The sequence below is a fragment of the Cebus imitator genome, unplaced genomic scaffold, assembly GCF_001604975.1.
Source record: "Cebus imitator isolate Cc_AM_T3 unplaced genomic scaffold, Cebus_imitator-1.0 Scaffold215, whole genome shotgun sequence".
Taxonomy (NCBI): domain Eukaryota; kingdom Metazoa; phylum Chordata; class Mammalia; order Primates; family Cebidae; genus Cebus; species Cebus imitator.
This window is the reverse complement of record NW_016107530.1, coordinates 2773866-2792801: the sequence shown is the minus strand read 5'-3', so window position 1 is coordinate 2792801 and position 18936 is coordinate 2773866. Positions and strand designations below refer to the sequence as shown.

At 51.1% G+C, this 18936-nt stretch overlaps 1 protein-coding gene across 1 annotated transcript in view; it reads left to right on the top strand.

Annotated features, from left to right (window-relative positions):
• Positions 1-2074: 2074 nt before the first annotated feature.
• Positions 2075-18936, top strand: part of TSPAN15 (tetraspanin 15) — a 54327-nt gene continuing 37465 nt past the window's right edge. The window contains exon 1 of the mRNA XM_017548918.2: positions 2075-2305. Within this exon, the coding sequence (XP_017404407.1) occupies positions 2210-2305 (96 nt within the window). The 5' untranslated portion in view covers positions 2075-2209. The remainder of the gene's footprint in view (positions 2306-18936) is intronic.

Sequence of the window (18936 nt, the reverse complement as noted above, 5' to 3'; positions counted from 1 at the left end):
TTTTTTTTGAGACAGGGTCTTGCTTTGTTGTCCAGGCTGGAGTGCTATAGCACAATCCTAGCTCACTGCAGCCTCGATCTTTTGGGCTCAAGAAGCGATACCCCTCAAGGACTCAAGAGGATGGGACTACAGGCACGGGCCTCTATGCCTGGCTAAGTTTTTTGATTTTCAGCAGAGACAAGGTCTTGCTAAGTTGCCCAGGCTAGTCTGGAACTCCTGGACTCAAGCAATCCTCCCACCTTGGCCTCCCAAAAATGTGCCTGGCCCAGGTTCTATTTCCCTACCCTACACAAACATCCTCCCAAGGTTTGCTCGTTTTGTACCAGGAAACTAGTTTCCTTTTACCCTTCCAAGCATGGCATTGCCTCTCTCCTCACCCCCACCCCTCAACACTGCTTTCTTCCTCCTAGGGCAGAGCCCTGGGTGCAAGAGCCAGCCTGGACTCACTCTGAGTCTACCCTTCTCTGTTGAGTTTGTGTATGCGGGAGCCCTGGGAACCCAGGACTGGGGACTTGTATAAGAGTGTCATTCCTGAAATCACCACCAGGGACCCCACCCAGCACTGCTTGAGCTCATGACCTTGTGCCATGGATTTAGTTACAGAAGGCCACAGCAGGGATTGTCTGGCTCCCAAGTCCCAGGCTGAGCTAGGCTTGGGAGACAGGAAAACAACAGTGAGTAAAACTAGGACCACTTAGCATGGGAGACAGACTCTCAGTCACTTCTGGTCCCGGGCTGAGAAAAAGCCAGGAGGGAAGAGGCTGGGTTAGTTGTTGGCTGCCTCCCTCACCGGTAGTTTTTTTTTTTAATTTGTTTGTTTGTTTTTTTGTTTTTTGAGGAGTCTCCCTCTGTTGCCCAGGCTGGAGTGCAGTGACAGGATCTTGGCTCACTGCAACCTCCGCCTCCTGGGTTCAAGCGATTCTCCTGCTTCAGCCTCCTGAGTAGCTGGGTCTAAAGGCATGCGCCACCCTGCCTGGCTAAGTATTTTGTATTTTTTAGTAGAGACGGGGTTTCACCATGTTGGCCAGGCTAGTCTCAAACTCCTGACTTCAAGTGATGTGCATGCCTTGGCCTCCCTAAGTGTTGGTATTACAGGCATCAGCCACCGCACCCGGCCTTGTTTTTGCTTTTGTTTTGAATAGACAGTCTCACTCTTATTTAGGCTGGAGTACAGTAGCACAATCACAGCTCATTGCAGCCTTGACTTCCCCGACTCAAGTGATCCTTCCTCCTCAGTCTACCAAGTAGCTGGGACAACAGATGAGCCACCACGTCCGGCTTTTTTTTTTTTTTTTTTTTTTTAGAATCGGGGTTTGGCCATGTTGCCCAGGCTGGTCTTGAACTCCTAGGGCTCAAACCACTCCCTGGCCTTGGCTTACCCAAGTGCTGGGATTACAGGCGTGAGCCACCGAACAAGGCCTTCAACCTAGTTTGAAGATGGGGTTTCCTGGGAGGAACGCTTCTCAAGGCTGGGTTATCACCTGGCAAAAGAAGGGGACTTCCAAAGTCGTTTGGTGAAGGCCTTCAGCAGATCTGTGACAGAAGCAAACTCCAGACGCCAGTTCCTTGGGGGCCTATTGGACCCACCCTGGTCTGCCACACCTTCCAAGATGCGGTACTCCGCCTCCCTTAGGCCGAGCAACTCCACTTCCTTATTCCATTCACATTTGCACACTCATTTGCACTTTCAACACCTTGGCGGTTAATTCCTCCCCTTTTCGCATAGTTTTCCCTCTTGACAACAGTGGAAAGCTTGCATTTCTTTGTACCCCGATTAGGCACGCTCGCTCTTTCCCTAGGGCACCTCTGGTTCACACTCTCCCACGCCCGCCTGCATTAGCACAGGCGTTTCCAGAGTTGCACGCGAGTTCATTTGCAAGACCGTCATCCCCTCCCCTCTCCTCCCCTCCCCTCTCCTCCCCTCCTCTTCCCTCCTTCGCTCCTGGGTCCTCTCTCGGGCCCAGGGCAGCAGCCCCGCCCCTAGCCCGCCCCCTGCTAGAGGCTGGGCCGCCGTGGCATCCCATTGGCCGCCGGTGCTGGCAGGCTCCCCGGCTGGGGCCGTGATTGCCGCGCGCCAGTGTCAGTCCTGGAGAGAACGGCGGTGGCGGGGCTGGTAGCCCGGCAGCCGCAGGTGGGGCCTCGGGCGCTGGCGGACGAACCAAGCCGCAGAGCCCCGGAGCCCCCGTAACCCGTGCGGGGAGCGCCCAGGATGCCGCGCGGGAACTCTGAGCAGGTGCGCTACTGTGCGCACTTCTCTTACCTCTGGCTCAAGTTCTCACTTATCATTTACTCCACCGTGTTCTGGGTGAGTGACCCCAGTAGGGCTGGTGGGTGGGGGATGGGGGTGGGGTCTCACATTCGGACCGCCTCTTCACTGGCCGGGGGTTGGGTCCAGAGTTAGCCGCTCCAGGGAGGGCGCCGGGGAGCGCGCGCGGGCTTCTTGTCTTTCTCCCCTGGAACCGGAAGATTCTGGCGGCCCGAGCTCAGCCTGAATTTTCAGCCGCCCTGTCGGCAGTGTTAGAGCCGGTTGCCTACCGACCGAGTGCCACCTGGCTCACCTGTGTGCACCTGGTGGGCTGTTTGCCCGCTGTGCGTCCGCTGGCTGGCTGGCTAGGCCCTGGTGACCGCCCTGGGCGCGCCCACCACGCCTACCCCGCAGGACTGACTTTGCCTCTGCATCCGTCTGTGAAACTTAAGTAGTTAGGCTTTGCAGTTGGGGTTCGGAGACCTGGATTCTGGGTCTGGTCTCCGCTAGTTATTTGCTTATGCCCCTGAGCGTCTTAGTTTCCTCTTTCGTGGAAGGAGGATGCGCCTGCCTCCTGCGTGGCCTGGAGGATTCCAGCAGACGACGTCTCCTGCACTCCTAGGTGCTCAGTTACTGTTGCCGCTGCCGCTGGGGCTTCACCTCCTCCTCTGCCTTGTTGGGGGGAGGATGGTAGTGGTTAGACATGAACCAACCTTTGAATTCTGTCGGTCTGTGTGATCTTTTATTTTATATTTTAATTTCTATTTAAAACATTGCTAATCTCTGTATCGTTCCAATTTTAGTTTGTGTGCTTCTGAAGTGAGCACTAGCTGAGTGATCTTGGGGAAGTTACTTCATCCCTCTCGGCCATGGTTTCTTCGTCTGTAAATGGATACTGTAATTATTTTCAACTTGTAGGATGCTTGCGGAGAGTCAATGAAATAGGCCGGGTACGGTGCCTAGCGAAGAGCTCAAGAAGTGTGAGACATTATTACTATCGTGGGCAGGGAATCTGGACACCTGTGGTAGAACAAGCCCCAAGAGATTGGGGTTTCTGTAAGGGCATTTCAATTAGGCTGGGCCCTAGTCTAGAGATGAGGATATCTTCCTATGGGCCGGCTCCACCCCTGCCACTCTAGATTAGCTCTCTGCCTCCAGTATGCCACGAGAGCAGACTTGCCCAGGGACCCCAGGTGCTCACTGACACCCCACTCCTACCAAACACACACACTCTCCCCTGGTGTCCTCCTTAGCCATGTTGCTGGGTCTATTCTGCTAGCAGGAGCTGCTGGATTTGCCATCAGGACTGGCCTTCTCTGTGACCCCTTTGTGAGTGGGGGCCTTGCCAGTAACAGAGATTCTGCTCTGTTACTGACTTATGGATATCTTAGGCAAGTCACTTCCATGTTGTGGGCCTCAGAACTGTTCACTGACTTTTCCACCTAGAAAACTAGCTTGAGGCCAGTTTCCAGTTCAATTCTCTGACTCTAGGTAATGTGGAAGAGAGATGAGCAGCGTGTTTGGGGGCCAGAGGATGGAGCAAGGACCTGATGGTGGGAGCTCCAGGGAGACAGAAGGTCATATGTGGGATGGGAGTGGGGGCGATTTGAGCTATAATTCAGCAGTTGCATCAAAATCTACAGATTCTTGTGCCCTGGCATAGGTATTTATTTGAATTTACTTGAACTTAATTCTAGTAAATTACCTACTAGAATGAAGGTAATTCTAGTGTGCAGTCAGTATTGAAAACGGATGCCCTAGATGGTCTTATAGATCCCTTAAGTCCCCAGGAATTCTGTGCCTGAATTATCTGGCCTTGTGAGCTCTTCTCTCTGTAGATCAGAGTTGAAAGAGGAGAGCCTAAGGTTGTTGGGTGGGGAGGTGGGAAGGTGGGAGTTATATTTCTGGCTTCACCCCTTCCCTGATGTATAATCACTAACTAGTCTCCCAACCTCCTCACACTTCCATTTTCTCATCTGTAAAATGAATAAGTGAATCTCTGCCCTGCACCTCACTGAATTGTTTTAGGATTAGTGATACGGGGAAAGAGTGACATATGAGGAAAAAAAGTACAGTGCAAACATATATCATGCAGTTAAATAAAACTGAACTCTATTTTTTTTTTTTTTTTTAATTTGAGATGGAGTCTCACTATGTCGCCAGGCTGGAGTGCAGTGGCTTGATCTTGGCTCCCTGCAACCTCTGCCCTCCAGATTCAACTGATTCTCCTGCCTGAGCCTCCCGAGTAGCTGGGACTACAGCGCACGCCCCCATGCCCAGCTAATTTTTGTATTTTTAGTAGAGACAGGGTTTCACCATGTTGGCCAGGCTGGTCTCGATCTCTTGAACTTGTGATCCGCCACCTCAGCCTCCCAAAGTGCTGGGATTACAGGCGTAAGCCATTGCACCTGGCCAAAACCGAACTCTAATTTTTAAGACTTTGCTCTGTTGCTGTCCTTTGCAGTCCCTAGAGCAATCCACCCAATGGCCCTTGCCTTGCTTCTCTTGGGCAGGATGGTTCTCAGAAGTTGGAATCCCTCCTTTGCCAACTGAGCTTGCCTTACCAAATAGCTCTCATCCCTGGAAGTATTTCTGCTTAAAGTCTCCACATCCATGCCAAGAACTCTGCCACCTGCCAACTCTGCCAGGGCAGCTCTAGGTGCCAGAGTTTGACTGCAGGGCAGGGCGCAGTGTGAGTAAGTAATTTGTCCCGGACCAGGTTTACTGTTATTTGGAAACCATTTACAGGAAAGCCCATTACATCTGGTGCCGTCTCTGGGGTTGAGGGAAGAGTTACTTGCTTTATAAGTCCAAAGTGCTAACAATTTACCTCTCAGTTTTTAGGTCTGGAGGAGCCATAAGTTTTATGACAGCCTTGTACATTCTGTAAGACTTTTTGCTTACTTTAAAAATTACTGTTGAGGCTGGGTGCAGTGACTTACACCTGTAATCCAGGCACTTTGGGAGGCCGAAGCAGGCAGATCACCTGAGATCAGGAGTTTGAGACCAGGCTGGCCAACACGGTGAAACCCCGTCTCTACTAAAACTACAAAAATTAGCTGGGCATGGTGATGCACTACTTGGGAGACTGAGGCATGAGAATTGCTTGAACCCAGAGGCAGAGGTTGCAGTGAACTGAGATCATTGCCACTGCAAGACTCGGCCTCAAAAAGAAAGAAAAAACAAGAAAATGACTATTGATGAAGATGCATGCATGGGCTTTGTACAAAATTTAGAAGTAGAAAAGGGTAATGGACAATGACAAGCCTCCCCTCCTACCCCTCTCTCCTGGCCTGCCCAGTGCAGAGGGGCTCTTTGTTATCAGTTTTCTGTCACTCTTTTCTGAGCTATCCTAGGCAAAGGATGTCCTAGGCACAAACATATGTATATGTAAAATAAGGTAGCACACTATACACAGAACTATGTACATAGCCCTTCTTTCACTTAAATTTAAATCCACATAAATTATGGACATCTGCCAAGAGCTCATTCTGTTTGATGGCAGCATAGATTCCGCTCTAGGCTATGCCAGATTTATTTAATTAGTCCCCAGCTGGGGAACTCTTAGGTTGTTTCCAATCTTTTTCCTTTTTTTTTTTTCTGAGAACAGTGACATAGTGAATATCTCTGAATGTGTCATTTTGCATGGGTGTATATGTCTGCGCAGTAATTTCTGGAAGTGGGATTGTTGAGTTAAGGGGTATGTGAATATATGCTATACATGCAAACACATGCCTGTCATGAGCATATGCAGCTTGATGAGTTTTCACAGAGTGAACACACCTGTACACTGAGCCCCCAGGTCAACCAAAAGAATGGAGGGTGGAAGCCAGATACCTCCTCAAGCCCTCTTCTAGGCACTATCTCTTACCTTTGGGGGCGATCACCATTAGATTATCTAGCAGTAAAGAATAGCTTTGCCTGTATTTGTATGTGCATTTCATTTTGATGTTATTAAATTGTCCTAGATAGAGGTGATACCAATTGTAATATTATTTACTTAATATGTTTATTTAAACTTACTTTTTAATTTATCATTATTTTTGAGACAGAGCCTTGCTCTTTCGCCCAGGCTAGAGTAGAGTGGTTTGATCTTGGCTCACTGTAATCTCCGCCCTCTGTGCTCAAGTGATTCTCCTACCTCAGTCTCCTGAGTAGCTGGGACTACAGGCACCTGCTACCATGCTTGGCTAATTTTTTTTTTTTTTTTTTTGAGACAGAGTCTTGCTCCGTCGCCAGGCACCAGGCTGGAGTGCAGTGGCGCAATCTTGGCTCACTGCAACCTCCGCCTCCCGGGTTCAAGCAATTCTCCTGCCTCAGCCTCCCAAGTAGCTGGGACAACAGGTTCACGCCACCATGCCCAGCTGATTTTTGTATTTTTAGTGGAGACAGGGTTTCACCGTGTTGACCAGGATGGTCTCGATCTCTTGACCTTGTGATCCGCCCGCCTTGGCCTCCCAAAGTGCTGGGATTACAGGCTTGAGCCACTGCGCCTGGCCTAATTTTTTTATTTTTAGTAGAGACCGGGTTTCACCATGTTGACCAGACTGTCTCGAACTCCTGACGTCAGGTAATCCACCTGCCTTGGCCTCCCAAAGTGCTGGGATTACAGGCTTGAGCCACTGCGCCTGGCCTAATTTTTTTATTTTTAGTAGAGACCGGGTTTCACCATGTTGACCAGACTGTCTCGAACTCCTGACATCAAATGATCCACACTCCTGGGCCTCCCCAAGTGCTGGGATTACAGGTGTGAGCCACTGAGCCTGGCCTAATCTTACTTTTAAACGATTTATGTTTCTTTTTTTCCCTTTTTTCAGTATGTATTTTTTATTTCCCAGGCACATAGTATCAAGTTGCCCTGAATATACACACCTTTAAGTTTATTTTTCAAAGGGGGCTTTATATCACTATTACTACGTAATGAGAAACCAAGACCCCTCATCATAAATAGCAGGTAAAGGTTTAAAGTAAATATAGTACAGGGAAAAGAAAACATGATACTAAATCCTAGTTAGATATCATGGGTGCTGGAGGCTGTGACCCTGACGCCCACCCTCTCTGTTCAAAAGGTAGGTGGGCGAGTGCTTGAGGGGCTTAAAGACAAACTAGCACCCAAACTGAGACCCGCTCTGTTGAAAGGACGCTGAGCAAGGAAAGCTCCTCAGTCTGCAAGTCCCTCTGAATATGCCCCTAAACCACTTATGGTTATCTGTTCCACACTCAGGGCCCTCTTGTTTTCAAAAGGGAACTTTGGGGCTGCAGGAGGGTGTGTTTGACGGTCACTCAGCAGAGCTGGCATGCACCCCAGGTCTCCTCATTCTCAGCCCAGTGCTCCTTGCCCCTTCCAGTAAGTCATGGAGATGTCTGTGGTAGAAATGAGCTCACATAGAGCCACTTAGAACCTCCTCTTCCCACCACACAGGGTGAATCATTCTGACACATGCACCCTCAGCCCGTGGGGGACACACCTCTAATTTTAGCACTGCCCATGGGGTGTCCTGGAGATCCGCTTACAGGACTGCTTTTCCTTGCTGGACTGTGGGCTCCTAGAGGTCAGGATTGTAGCTCATCCATATTTTCCTCTGAATGCTGGCCCTGGGGCCTGTGCACACAGTAGGTGCTCAGGGCAGGCTTGTTGCACGATGGTGATTGAGTCCCACCTGCACATATAAGACGAGGATCCAACTTGGGGCAGAGGTCTGGTTGGGGGTGTAACCCATAGTGGTCAGGTCTGCTGAGCCTTGACTTTGCAAAGTGGGCAGAGCTGATCATGGCGCTATGGGCTCTTTACAGAGCACCAAGTCTGTTTTCTTGACAACAGGGTAGGATTTTCAAATGGGTAAAGGCGTCATGTCTGGGGAGCATTGGCCAATCAGGAAGAAAACCACTTGGTGGGGCTGGGTGCCGTGGCTCATGCCTGTAATCCCAGTACTTTGGGAGGCCGAGGCAGGTGGATTATGAGGTCAGGAGTTCGAAACCAGCCTAGCCAACGTGGTGAAACCTTGTCTCTACTAAAAATACAAAAAATTAGCCGGGTGTGGTGGTGTGCACCTGTAATCCTGGCTACTTGGGAGACTGAGGCAGGGCAATCACTTGAACCTGGGAGTTAGAGGTTGCAACGAGCTGAAATTGTGCCATTGCACTCCAGCCTGGGCGATGGTGCTAGACTCTGCCACAAATTAAAAAAAAATGAAAGAAAGAAAAAGAAAAAGAAAAGGACTTGGTGGGTGTTGGGGGCAGGTAGGGAGGAGCTGAGGGTGGGTAGGTGGTGGAGGCAGGGAATGCTAGAGACAACAGGAACTCTTTCTGGGCCTTCTCCAAGGATGAACATGCTTATCAGAGCTTGACCTGTGATTTCTTACATTTCTTTCTTTCTTTCTTTTTTTTTGAGACGGAGTTTCGCTCATGTTACCCAGGCTGGAGTGCAATGGCGCGATCTCGGCTCACCGCAACCTCCGCCTCCTGGGTTCAGGCAATTCTCCTGCCTCAGCCTCCTGAGTAGCTGGGATTACAGGCACGCGCCACCATGCCCGGCTAATTTTTTGTATTTTTAGTAGAGACCGGGTTTCACCATGTTGACCAGGATGGTCTCGATCTCTTGGCCTCGTGATCCACCCGCCTCGGCCTCCCAAAGTGCTGGGATTACAGGCGTGAGCCACCGCGCCCGGCTGATTTCTTACATTTCTTATAGTTTAATGGTTAAGAGTGTGGGCTCTGTACCAGGTTGCCTGGGTTCAAATCCCAACTCTGACACTAAAAGGTTAAGTGGCTTAGGCACTCACTTCCATGCCCCTCTCTGAGATGTGTATTATGGCCCTACCTGAGAGGTGCTGAGGAGATTAAATGGATTAGTACATCTGAAGTGCTTAGAGCAGTGCCTGGCACCTGACGAACACTCCATCAGCTACTCATGGATTAGCCGTTCTTTACCTGCCTCCTCTCTAGCCCTGGTACTCAAGAGCCATAGACTAAAATGAGAAGGGCCATTAAAGACACCTCTAGTGCAGCCTTTTAAATTTACCAAGGAGAAATCAGAGGCCTGAAGAGAAGTGAGTTGCCTGAAAGCCCACAGCAAGTTAGTGACAGGTTAACACCAGACCCAGGCTGCCTGACTCCAGTTTCTTCCCTGGGTCCCCATGGCCTTTCCATGTGCATGTATGTTTTGCCCTGGTGTCAGGGTGAGGGTGGAAGATAACCTTTCCGAAAGAAGCCAGGTATCTGGCCTCCCAGTGAAGCACTAGATGAAGCTAGGCAAAAAAGAATGTACTTTTCTGGAGACGGTTTCCAGGAGGAGACTTTTACTTTTATTTATTGATTGATTGAGACGGAGTTTCGCTCTTGTCTCCCAGGCTGGAGTGCAGTGGTGCAATCTCAGCTCACCGCAACCTCTATCTGGTAGCTGGTATTACAGGCACCTGCCACCACGCCTGGCTAATCTTTGTATTTTTAGAGACAGAGTTTCTCCATGTTGGTCAGGCTGCTCTCGAACTCCCCACCTCAGGTGATCCACCAACCTTGGCCTCCCAAAGTGCTGGGATTACAGGCATGGGCCACCGCACTCGGCCTGACTTTTACTTTTGAGAAGAGCTTGACTGTTTTTGTGAAAATAATGCATGCACATAACAATTCAAGCAATTCAGGAAAGTACAATGAAAACAATAAAAGGCCCTGGGATTCAACCACTGTTATGTGTTGGTAAACATCCATCCAGACTTCTTGTGCATATATGTAGACATTTTATTTCTTGGATCATTTTTTCTTGTTGTGTTTCATTCATCGAGGGAAGTTCATTTTCTGGTTCTAGGTAAGCATTTCAAATAGTGAAACTCGAGCTGAAAGTGGGGCAGCCTTCATATTCGAGAAGTGGTCAGCTGTGCCTAATGGGCTGTCAGAGATGATCTCACAGCGTCAGACTGGGCTCAGGCCTCGGGCACAGAGAGGTCCTCCCCTCCCCCATTCTGGCCACAGAGCCTTTAATATCCAGAGAATCAGGCCGGCAGCCCTGCCGGGGTTTGGAGAGCCTTCCAACACCTTCATTTTTTTTTTTTTTTTTTTGAAACAGAGTCTGGCTCTATCGCCCAGGCTGGAGTGCAGTGGCGCAATCTTGGCTCAGTGCAACCTCCACCTTCCGGGTTCAAGCGATTCTCCTTTCTCAGCCTCCTGAGCAGCTGGGACTACAGGCGCCCGCCACCACGCCCAGCTAATTTTTGTATTTTTAGTAGAGACGAGGTTTTAACATATTGGCCAGGCCGGTCTCAAACTCCTGACCTTGTGATCCGCCTGCCTTGGCCTCCCAAAGTGCTGGGATTACAGGCATGAGCCACTGTGCCTGGCCCCAACACCTTCATTTTATAGATGAGCAAACTAAGGCCCTGAGAAATGTCCTTCGCTCTTAGTCTAGACGTTTGTGCATGGTCTCGTTCCCCCTGTAACAGAGGGATTGCTTTATGTCGTAGGACTGGATCTGGCTGCCTGTGGGTTCTCCTGGAGAAGCAGGAATAACCACCTGCGCTCATGCCCGGAGCCCTTTCTCCCCAGATGACTCACATTGCCACCCTGGGGTGGGGCTCACAGTAAACATGATAAGGGACTGATAATAAAATATCTGTATCAACTGGCTCCACTCAGGGGAAAGATGTTTTCAAGTAAGTCTGGTCACAAGAGGTTGGGGTGGGGTGGGGGAAACAAACAAAAAACCCCAGCCTGTCCCAGAGAGAACTTGGAGATGTGAATGGGTTTGAATCAACCTGTTGTTGGAAGGCAGGAGCATTCAGTCTTAACCAGCCATGCTCTCTGGTTGGTTGGTTTGTTCATTAAGTCAACAAATAGTTACTTGATCCCTAATGAACGCCAGGCACGGTGATACTGTGATAGGTGTGGGAAACAACTATGAACAACACAGGATTAGTCCAGGCCTTGGAAGACAGACAGAGCAGTAAATAAATATCACTTGTGATAGGTGGGAAGGAGAAAATGAGGGAGCAAGTCGGGAGGGATGTGCGCTTCTACTTTCGATGTTATAGTCAGGGAAGGTCTTTATGAGGAGCTGATATTTCGGCTGAAGCTCAAATAGAGAAGAAGCCAGCCATAAAGACTTGTCCAGACCATCCCAGGCAGAGAGAGCAGTAAGTGCAAAGGCCCTGAGGCAGGTCGCCAGCATGGCTGCAGCAGATGAGGAAGCCTGGGAAGGGACATGCTGTGGGTGGAGACGGTGGCAGGGCCTGGTTATGTGAGGAGTTTGGGGTCTGAGTGATTGAGAAGCGGGGTTTCATTGTCAGGCCCTGTGGTCTTGCCATCTGGATACCTAGATCAGGTGCTGGCTCTTCTGTGTGACACTGGGCATAGGACCAGCTCTCTGAGCCTCTGAGATGCCTCCTCTTTGGGTACCCCAGAGGGCGGTGGAGAGGCTCCTGTGAGATGAGAGGTGCCAAAGCATGGGGCCTACTCTAGGGCCCCCTGGCCACAGAGGGAGGGAGACTTACCTGGGAGCCTTGCATTGCTCAGGGGTAGCTGGGGAGATGAGATGAGAATGCCTGGAATTGTAGTGTCGGGGAGGCTCCTTTCCCCCTGGGGGTGCTCATCCTGCCTAGAACAGATGGCTATGGAACCAGCTCCTCCGGCCAGCTGGTCTGATCCCTTGGGCATGCATATGGTCTTTTCCAGAGGCTGGGCCCTTCCCACCGCTTAGTTTCTGGGCTACCATGGCATACTGCCAGAGGCACTGGGCCACAGCGGTCATGCGGGGCCAGGCAGGCCATCTGAGAAGTGTCCTGCCAGGCTCTGAGAGGTCCCAACACTTGGCCAGCATGAGTTGTTCAGCGCCAAGCTAAGCCCCTGGGCCAGGGGGAGGCGAGGAAGAGAAATCTACGGTGGTGTCACCTTCCCCGCCTAGAGGTTCAGCCTGTGAAGGAGATGGCAGCTGAAATCAGGCAGCGGGGGCCAGTCTGAGCTGGGCTGCCTGATGGTGGTGGCCTGACTGCCACGTTTTGTTTCATCTCTCTGGATTCGCAGAGTGACTGCTGAGCTGGGCAGGACAGGGCCTCTTGTCTTGTTTTAGAGGAGCCCTTGGGAGGACCTTGAGGGCTTCACTGGACAGGGAGGCCTGGCAGAAAGGAGAGGAGATGAGTGTTAGGAGAGGGAGGGCGAGTCACTGAGGAACAGAATGTTTCTTGGGTCTGAGTGTCGAGGTCAGAAATGCCCTCTTGGAATAGCAGGTCTGGAGCCAAGCAGAAGTGAGGTGATGAGCACTTCTTGGCTGGTGGGTGAGGAGCAGGTCCTGTTAGCTATGTGACAAGCCATGGACAACTCTCTGTGCCTTGGTTTTCTTGTCTGCTGAGAGGGGATAACTGTTGTGCTGTCCACAGGGTTGAGGCTTGGAGGCAGTGCCCATGGGTCAGTGCCCACAGAGCCCTTAGTGGGCGTCTGGCTGGGTAGACCTTCATACAGGTGCTAGGAGGAGACGCTGTCTGCTGTGTGTCTCGCCAGACTTTGCTTCATCTCTTTGCAGTCTCACGATGACCCCGAGTGCTGGGATGGACAGGGGCTCTTGTCCCATTTTACAGAGGAGGAGACTGAGGCCCTGAGTGGGGAAGTAACTTGTTTGAGAACCATTACTGGCGTCGGTTTCAGAGACAAGAACTGTTTCGCTGTGGGAAAGGTGCCTGCTGGGTTTTCATTTTTTCCAAAAGGGACTTTCTCACCAAGGAAGACATTTGCATCTGGGCCTGCGGGGAAACAGATGTTTTCCTGGAGGGTGGAAGGAAAACAGCCTTGGCCCAGACTGGCTTGTTTTTCCCTCCGAAGAGCCCTCCCACTTCCTGCCTGGGAGAGCGAACCCCCAACTCCTGGGGCCACTGGAAGTCCCTCCCAGGATGTTGCCTGTGACCTTGTACGAGTGACACAGCCTCCCCAGGCTGTTTCCCATCTCCTGTCAGAGGGTTGGCTGCGCCCGCCACTTGGGCTGTGCTGGGTGCAGTGTGGGGAGACCGCAGGGGTGCTTGGGGTCAGGGTGTTCATTTCTGGGCACTCAGTGCAGGCATGGGCACAGTGTGGCTGATAGTGGGCTGAGGCCAGCCTCTGGTCACTCTGTGGCAGATTGGGACCATCACCTAGGTGCATAAGAGTGGGATGTCGGCTACTAAGGCTGTGCAGGACTCTGAGACTGAGTCACTTCCCAGAGTCAAAAGACAGGACCTTCTAGGCCAGTGGACCTCGACTTCATGGCTCAAGGCTTCCTACCCTGGGAGGATTTCAAAAGGACACATGTCCACCCCCCACCCCCCATCACCAGAGCTTCTGATTCAGTGGGTCTGGGGTAGGCCCAGGCACCTGTAATTTTTATTTTTATGTTTTATTTTTTTAATAGACACGGGGTTTCTTCATGTTGGTCAGGCTTGTCTCGAACTCCCGACCTCAGATGATCTGCCCACCTCGGCCTCACAAAGTGCTGGGATTATAGGTGTGAGCCGCTGAGCCTGGCCTGTAATTTTTATTTAAAAAATTTTTAATGACAGGGTCTTGCTGTGTCACTCAGGCTGGTGTGCAGTGGTGTAGTTATGGCTCACTGCAGCCTTGGCCTCCTGGGCTCAAATGATCCTCCCATTTCAGCCTCCCGAGTAGCTGGAATCACAGGCGTGTGCCACTATACCTGGCTAATTTTTAAGATTTTTTTTTTTTTTTTTTTGTAGAAACAGGGTCTCACCATGTTGCCCAGGCTGGTCTTGACCTCCTGGGCTCAAGTGATCCACCTGCCTCCACCTCCCAAAGTGCTGGGATTACGGACTTGAGCTACCGTGCCCAGCCTTACCTGTAATTTTTCAACTCTCCCAGGTGATTCTAAGGTACAGCTGGAGTGGAAACTGCAGCTCAGGGTGGTATCTGTAAGATAATTCTGATGGTACCGGCAGGTTCCAGGACACCTTTCTCTGCAGCTGAATCCTGAGTGATGTGAAACTTTCTTCTGACCTCTCTTACAACCTGGACAGGTTCTCTGAGCTGGGGAAAGTTAGCAAACACAGTTGAAGAGGCCCAGAATGAAAGAGAACATTCTAGCCAGGGGTTTGGGAGAAGTGCAGAGGGAGTTGGTGGGACTCCATCTGGGTGAGGAAGGGTTGGTGGAGATGTGTGGAGACCACCGGCCTGCGGATGTGGGAGACTCTGGGAGCTGGATTCTCCTGCAGGGAACCAGATGTATCTTGCGGGAGAGAGGTGAGTTTGTGAGTTCTAGAATTTTGTTTTCCTTTTGTATATCTTCAAAACATTCTTTTTTGTGCTCTAAAGAAAAGGTTTCTGTGCAGTTAACTTTGTAACTAGAAGTTTCTATAGAATCAGGCTTGAGTTTTATGAGTCAGGGATTCAGAAACTTGTGGGGTGGCCTGTGATAATTTTTCGTCCTTAAATGATATTCAAGTTTGAGAACTCTCGATGCAGGATTATTGTGTTGGAAAGCTGGCTGTGATCTCCAGAGGAGTCACGTGCAGTTCTGGCCCCCAGTAGGTGAGGCAGGCGGTGGTCTATCCCCACTTCACAGATGGTGAAAGAGGGCCAGAGAGGGGAGAGGACCTTGCTTGGGGTCATGGTGATAAGCTAGGGGCCAGTTAGCCAAAGGATGAGGCCTTGATTTCTCACTGTGACTGGTGACCTCTGTTGTGGGTTGAGTTGTGGCGTCATTAAAAAGGTATGTTCCTAACTGGGTTCAGTGGCTCATGCCTATAATCCCAGCACTTTGGGAGGCTGAGGTGGGCAGATCACTTGAGGTCAGGAGTTCGAGACCAGCTTGGCCAACATGCTGAAACCCTGTCTCTACTGAAAATACAAAAATTAGCCGGGAGAAGTGGCGCATGCCTGTAATCCTAGCTAGTTGGGAGGCTGAGGCAGGAGAATCGCTTGAACCTGGGAGGTGAAGGTTGCAGTGAGCCGAGATAGCGCTACTGCATTCTAGTCTTGGCAACAGAGCATCTCGGGGAAAAAAAAAAAAAAAAAAGTATGAAGGTATGTCCAGGTCCTAGAACCTGTGGATGTAACCTTGTTTGGAAAAAGGGTTTTTGCAGATATAATTCTGTTTAAAATCTTGAAATGAAATCATTTCCTCATTTAGATGACTTGAGTGTGCCCTAAATCCAGTGTCAAGCATATTTTATAAGAGAAAGGTGGAGGGAGATTTGAGATGGGCGGAAGAGGAGGCCACAGGCACACAGAGGGAACTGAGTACATGGCCTCTGTGTGCAGACGGAGGAAGCTGAGCAACTCTGGCAGAGGCAAGAGGGCTTCTCCCTGGAGCCTCTGGAGGAAGTGTGGCTCAGCAGACACCTTGGCCTCTGGCGTCCAGAACTGTGAGAGAGTAAACTTCAGTTTTAAGCCACCCATCTGTGGTCATTTTTTCGGGCAGCCTTAGGAAGATGCCAGCCCTTCTGCCTCCCCAGGTGTCCTCACTAGGGTGAGGCCCAACTGAGCAGGGCCCTCAGAACTGCCTTCCTTATGTGGGTTGTGCTGAAAACCGAGGGGGAAGGAGGGGTCCGAGAACAGAAGGGCTGAGGGACGAGCGAGACGTGGGGAGTGAGGCTTCTGGTAGCCTCAGGCCAGGCTGCCATGCCCTACAGCTGGCTTCTTGGGGCTCCCCCTCTGCAAGGAAAACCTGACGGAAAAAGGTTAAAACCGAGGAAGGTGGATGCAGTCTAGCTCTCAGGAAGGACTTACCGGCTGTGAAAATAGTTAAAACTGCTTGACAAGCTGAGCTGTAAAATGTGGGATTGCCTTACGGCCTTTAGAACAGGAGGGTCACCCATTGTGTGGGGCAGTTAGCATGTGGCCTGGACTTTCAGTGGGTTGAACTTTGAGGGGCTGTAGAGGGCATCTAGTGCTACCCCTTCCTTTCAGAGAGAAGGAAACCAAGGCCCAGGCCACCCAGCATGTGCCCTGGTTCTAAAACTCTGGCCAATGGGATACTCTGTAGCGTGCAGGGGGGACAATGGACACTACCCAGTGGTTTCAAACCAGGAGCTTCCTCTCCAGCCAGGGTGTGGGGACAGAGGCCCGACATGTGACTTCTCACAGAGAGGGGAGGAATGTTCCCTGTGGTGTCAGAACCCAGGCTGCAGGAACCCTGGTCGTGCCTCTGGCTTGGTTCTGATTCAGCCTCTGATCCGGGAGGGACTGGGTCACAGGGAAAATTGAGCCAGCTCTGTCCCTGTCCCCTTCAGAAGCTGGCACTCACCGAGTCCTAGCAGGCCTGGCCAGCGGCTCCCAGGAGGCTGTGGCAGAGACGCTTAGCTTCAGGGTGTTGGGCTCTGGGCTCTCCTAGGGGTGGCAGTGGCCACTTGGCTTTCCAACCACTAGGCGGGTGGACTCATGTTCAGAGCAGAGGCAAGATGAGGGCAGGAGATGTTCAGGGACCCACAGATGCTGAGATGTTGTGGGGCAGACTTCCAGCCTGTTCATTCCTACCGTATCTTCCTCCTCCGCTGTGGTCTCCTGGTGCTGGCCTCACATGGAATGAAAGTTGACTTTTTTTTAGCCAGAACTCTCCCCAAGCTCTGTCTAGCTGGGTTGTGCCTTTTGCATCCTCCTGGGTTGTCCTATGTTGTCTTTAAAGCTAACAGTTAATGAGCCCTTGCTGTGTGCCGGGCTCTGGGCTGAGCTGTTTTCTAGCCATTCTCTTGTTTCATCCTCCAGCAGCCTAAGAGGCAGCGCTGCTCTTGCCCCGTTTGCACTTGGGAAGGAGATGCTCAGAGTTAGGTAACGTACTCGTGAGAGCTGGAGGTGGGGTGTGAAGCCTCTCTCTCTTGGCAGACTTACTCGCTTCCTTCCTGTCCTAGATGCTTGTTCTGCTTTTATGGGAGAACTTTTTTGTCTTAGAGAGATGGACTTTTTGGGGATGGGTTGTTTGTCCATTACTTTGGTCATTTAGTCACTCATCAAACATGTTCTAGGCGTGAGGGCACCTCTGATCCTCCCCGAGGCTCTGCTGGAGTGGCACCAGCTCTCCAGGGCAGAGGCCACAGGCTCTTACAGGGAGGTGGGCCGGTGGCCACATTGTGTGCAGATGGAGGGAGCAAGACTATCCAAAGCGGCACCAGACGCCAGGGCCCAGGTCCCATTGGCTCTCTGGAGCTGCAGCAAGGCAGAAGTGGGCCCGCCATCACTGTCCTTCGGAAATGCATCCTTTAATTTTTCTGTTTTTGGAGAGGATATGCCAGGGCGTGAGAAGTCTTGTTTCTGTTGAAGGAGGGCTGCTTGTGGCGGACAGAGCACTGGCCTGGGAGCTGGGAGTCCCCGGTCGCAGCTGCTGAGTGAGAACTAATTTCCGGTGTGACCTTGTGGGAGTGCCAGCCTTTCTCTGGGCCTCAGATTCCCATCTGGAAAGTCAGGGGGTTGGACCAGATCAGCATCCCCCTCCCTGCCGCCCCCCCCACCCCCACCCCCCACTGATTCCTGATGGTGCACAAGATGATTGTAGGTGGGCCACGGGGGAACATTTAAAAATTTTAATATGCATGTGGGAAGTGTGATGTGTATTAAAAAACTAATTAGTACCTCAAACTTGTGATTGTGTAGATCTTGATTAGTTTAGGTCAGGACCATATTTACTAGAGTAAGAAAAGCCGGCTGGTTTAAATTAAAACATCGAGTTAATAATAGTGCAAATAGCTGGCCAACGGGACCATGTGGAGACCGTGGTAAGAGAATGGCTGGAACCTGGGAGACACTGGGAGTTCTCAGTGGTTTCTTCCAGCTCCTTTCTGGGAATTTAGGCAGTGTGGCACGTCCTGGTCAGGTGTAGACACTTAACACAGTCTGTGTCCTGCTGACTGTTACAGAAGGAAGTGGCTTCTCATTATGGTGCAGTGTCTCACAGTTTACACAGGAGTTTCGCCATCTTAGGGTCTCCTTTGCGTGACCATTGTATTCCCAAGTCACAGCAGAGAGGCATTCGGTGCTCAGAGGGAGATGGTCTGTCCAGCATCACACAGCTCCTAAGTGGCCCAGCGCCTCCAGCTGGCCTGGGCTCTTTGCTGGGTTGCATCAGCCCTGGCCCTCCGGGAGCCCCATTCCTTACCTTTGCCTCCTTTCCCGGCTGCCACTTTCTGCACAGGGTTTCATGCTCATGTTGGCTTGTTGCATGCATCTTCTCTTGTCCTGATTTTCTTAAAGCAGGGGAGAAAAGGATTTAAGGTGACAAACGACCCTCCCTCTCCCTTCCCCAGGCCTCTTCCCCAGGCAGTGAGGGGCACGTTCCAATGCCCTTCACATCCTGCTTCCTAATAGGTGCACTTGGATGCCATAGGTAGTTTCACACTACAGTATGTATTTAGCGCCAGGTAGCAGTTAGTGAAACATCTTGTTTGGGCATTAATTCCAGGCCAGAAGAGGCCACCAAACCCAGGCCTCTGGTGAGCTGACCCTTGCCTGTGGCCACTGAGACTTTCCTGATGGCACTGAATCTAGAGCTTTAGACAAAGGAAGACTCAGACCTGTAGTAAACAAGCCTCTTTCTTTAGATGGGTGTGGTGGCAGGTGCCTGTAGTCCCAGCTACTTGGGAGGTTGAGGCAGGAGGATCACTTGAACCCAAGCGGTCAAGGCTGCAGTGAGCTATGATCACACCACTGTACTTCAGCCTGGGCAACAGGGTGAGAACTTGTGTCCTCTAAAAAACAAAACATCAACAAAAAGGATGTCCATACAAAAAAAAAAA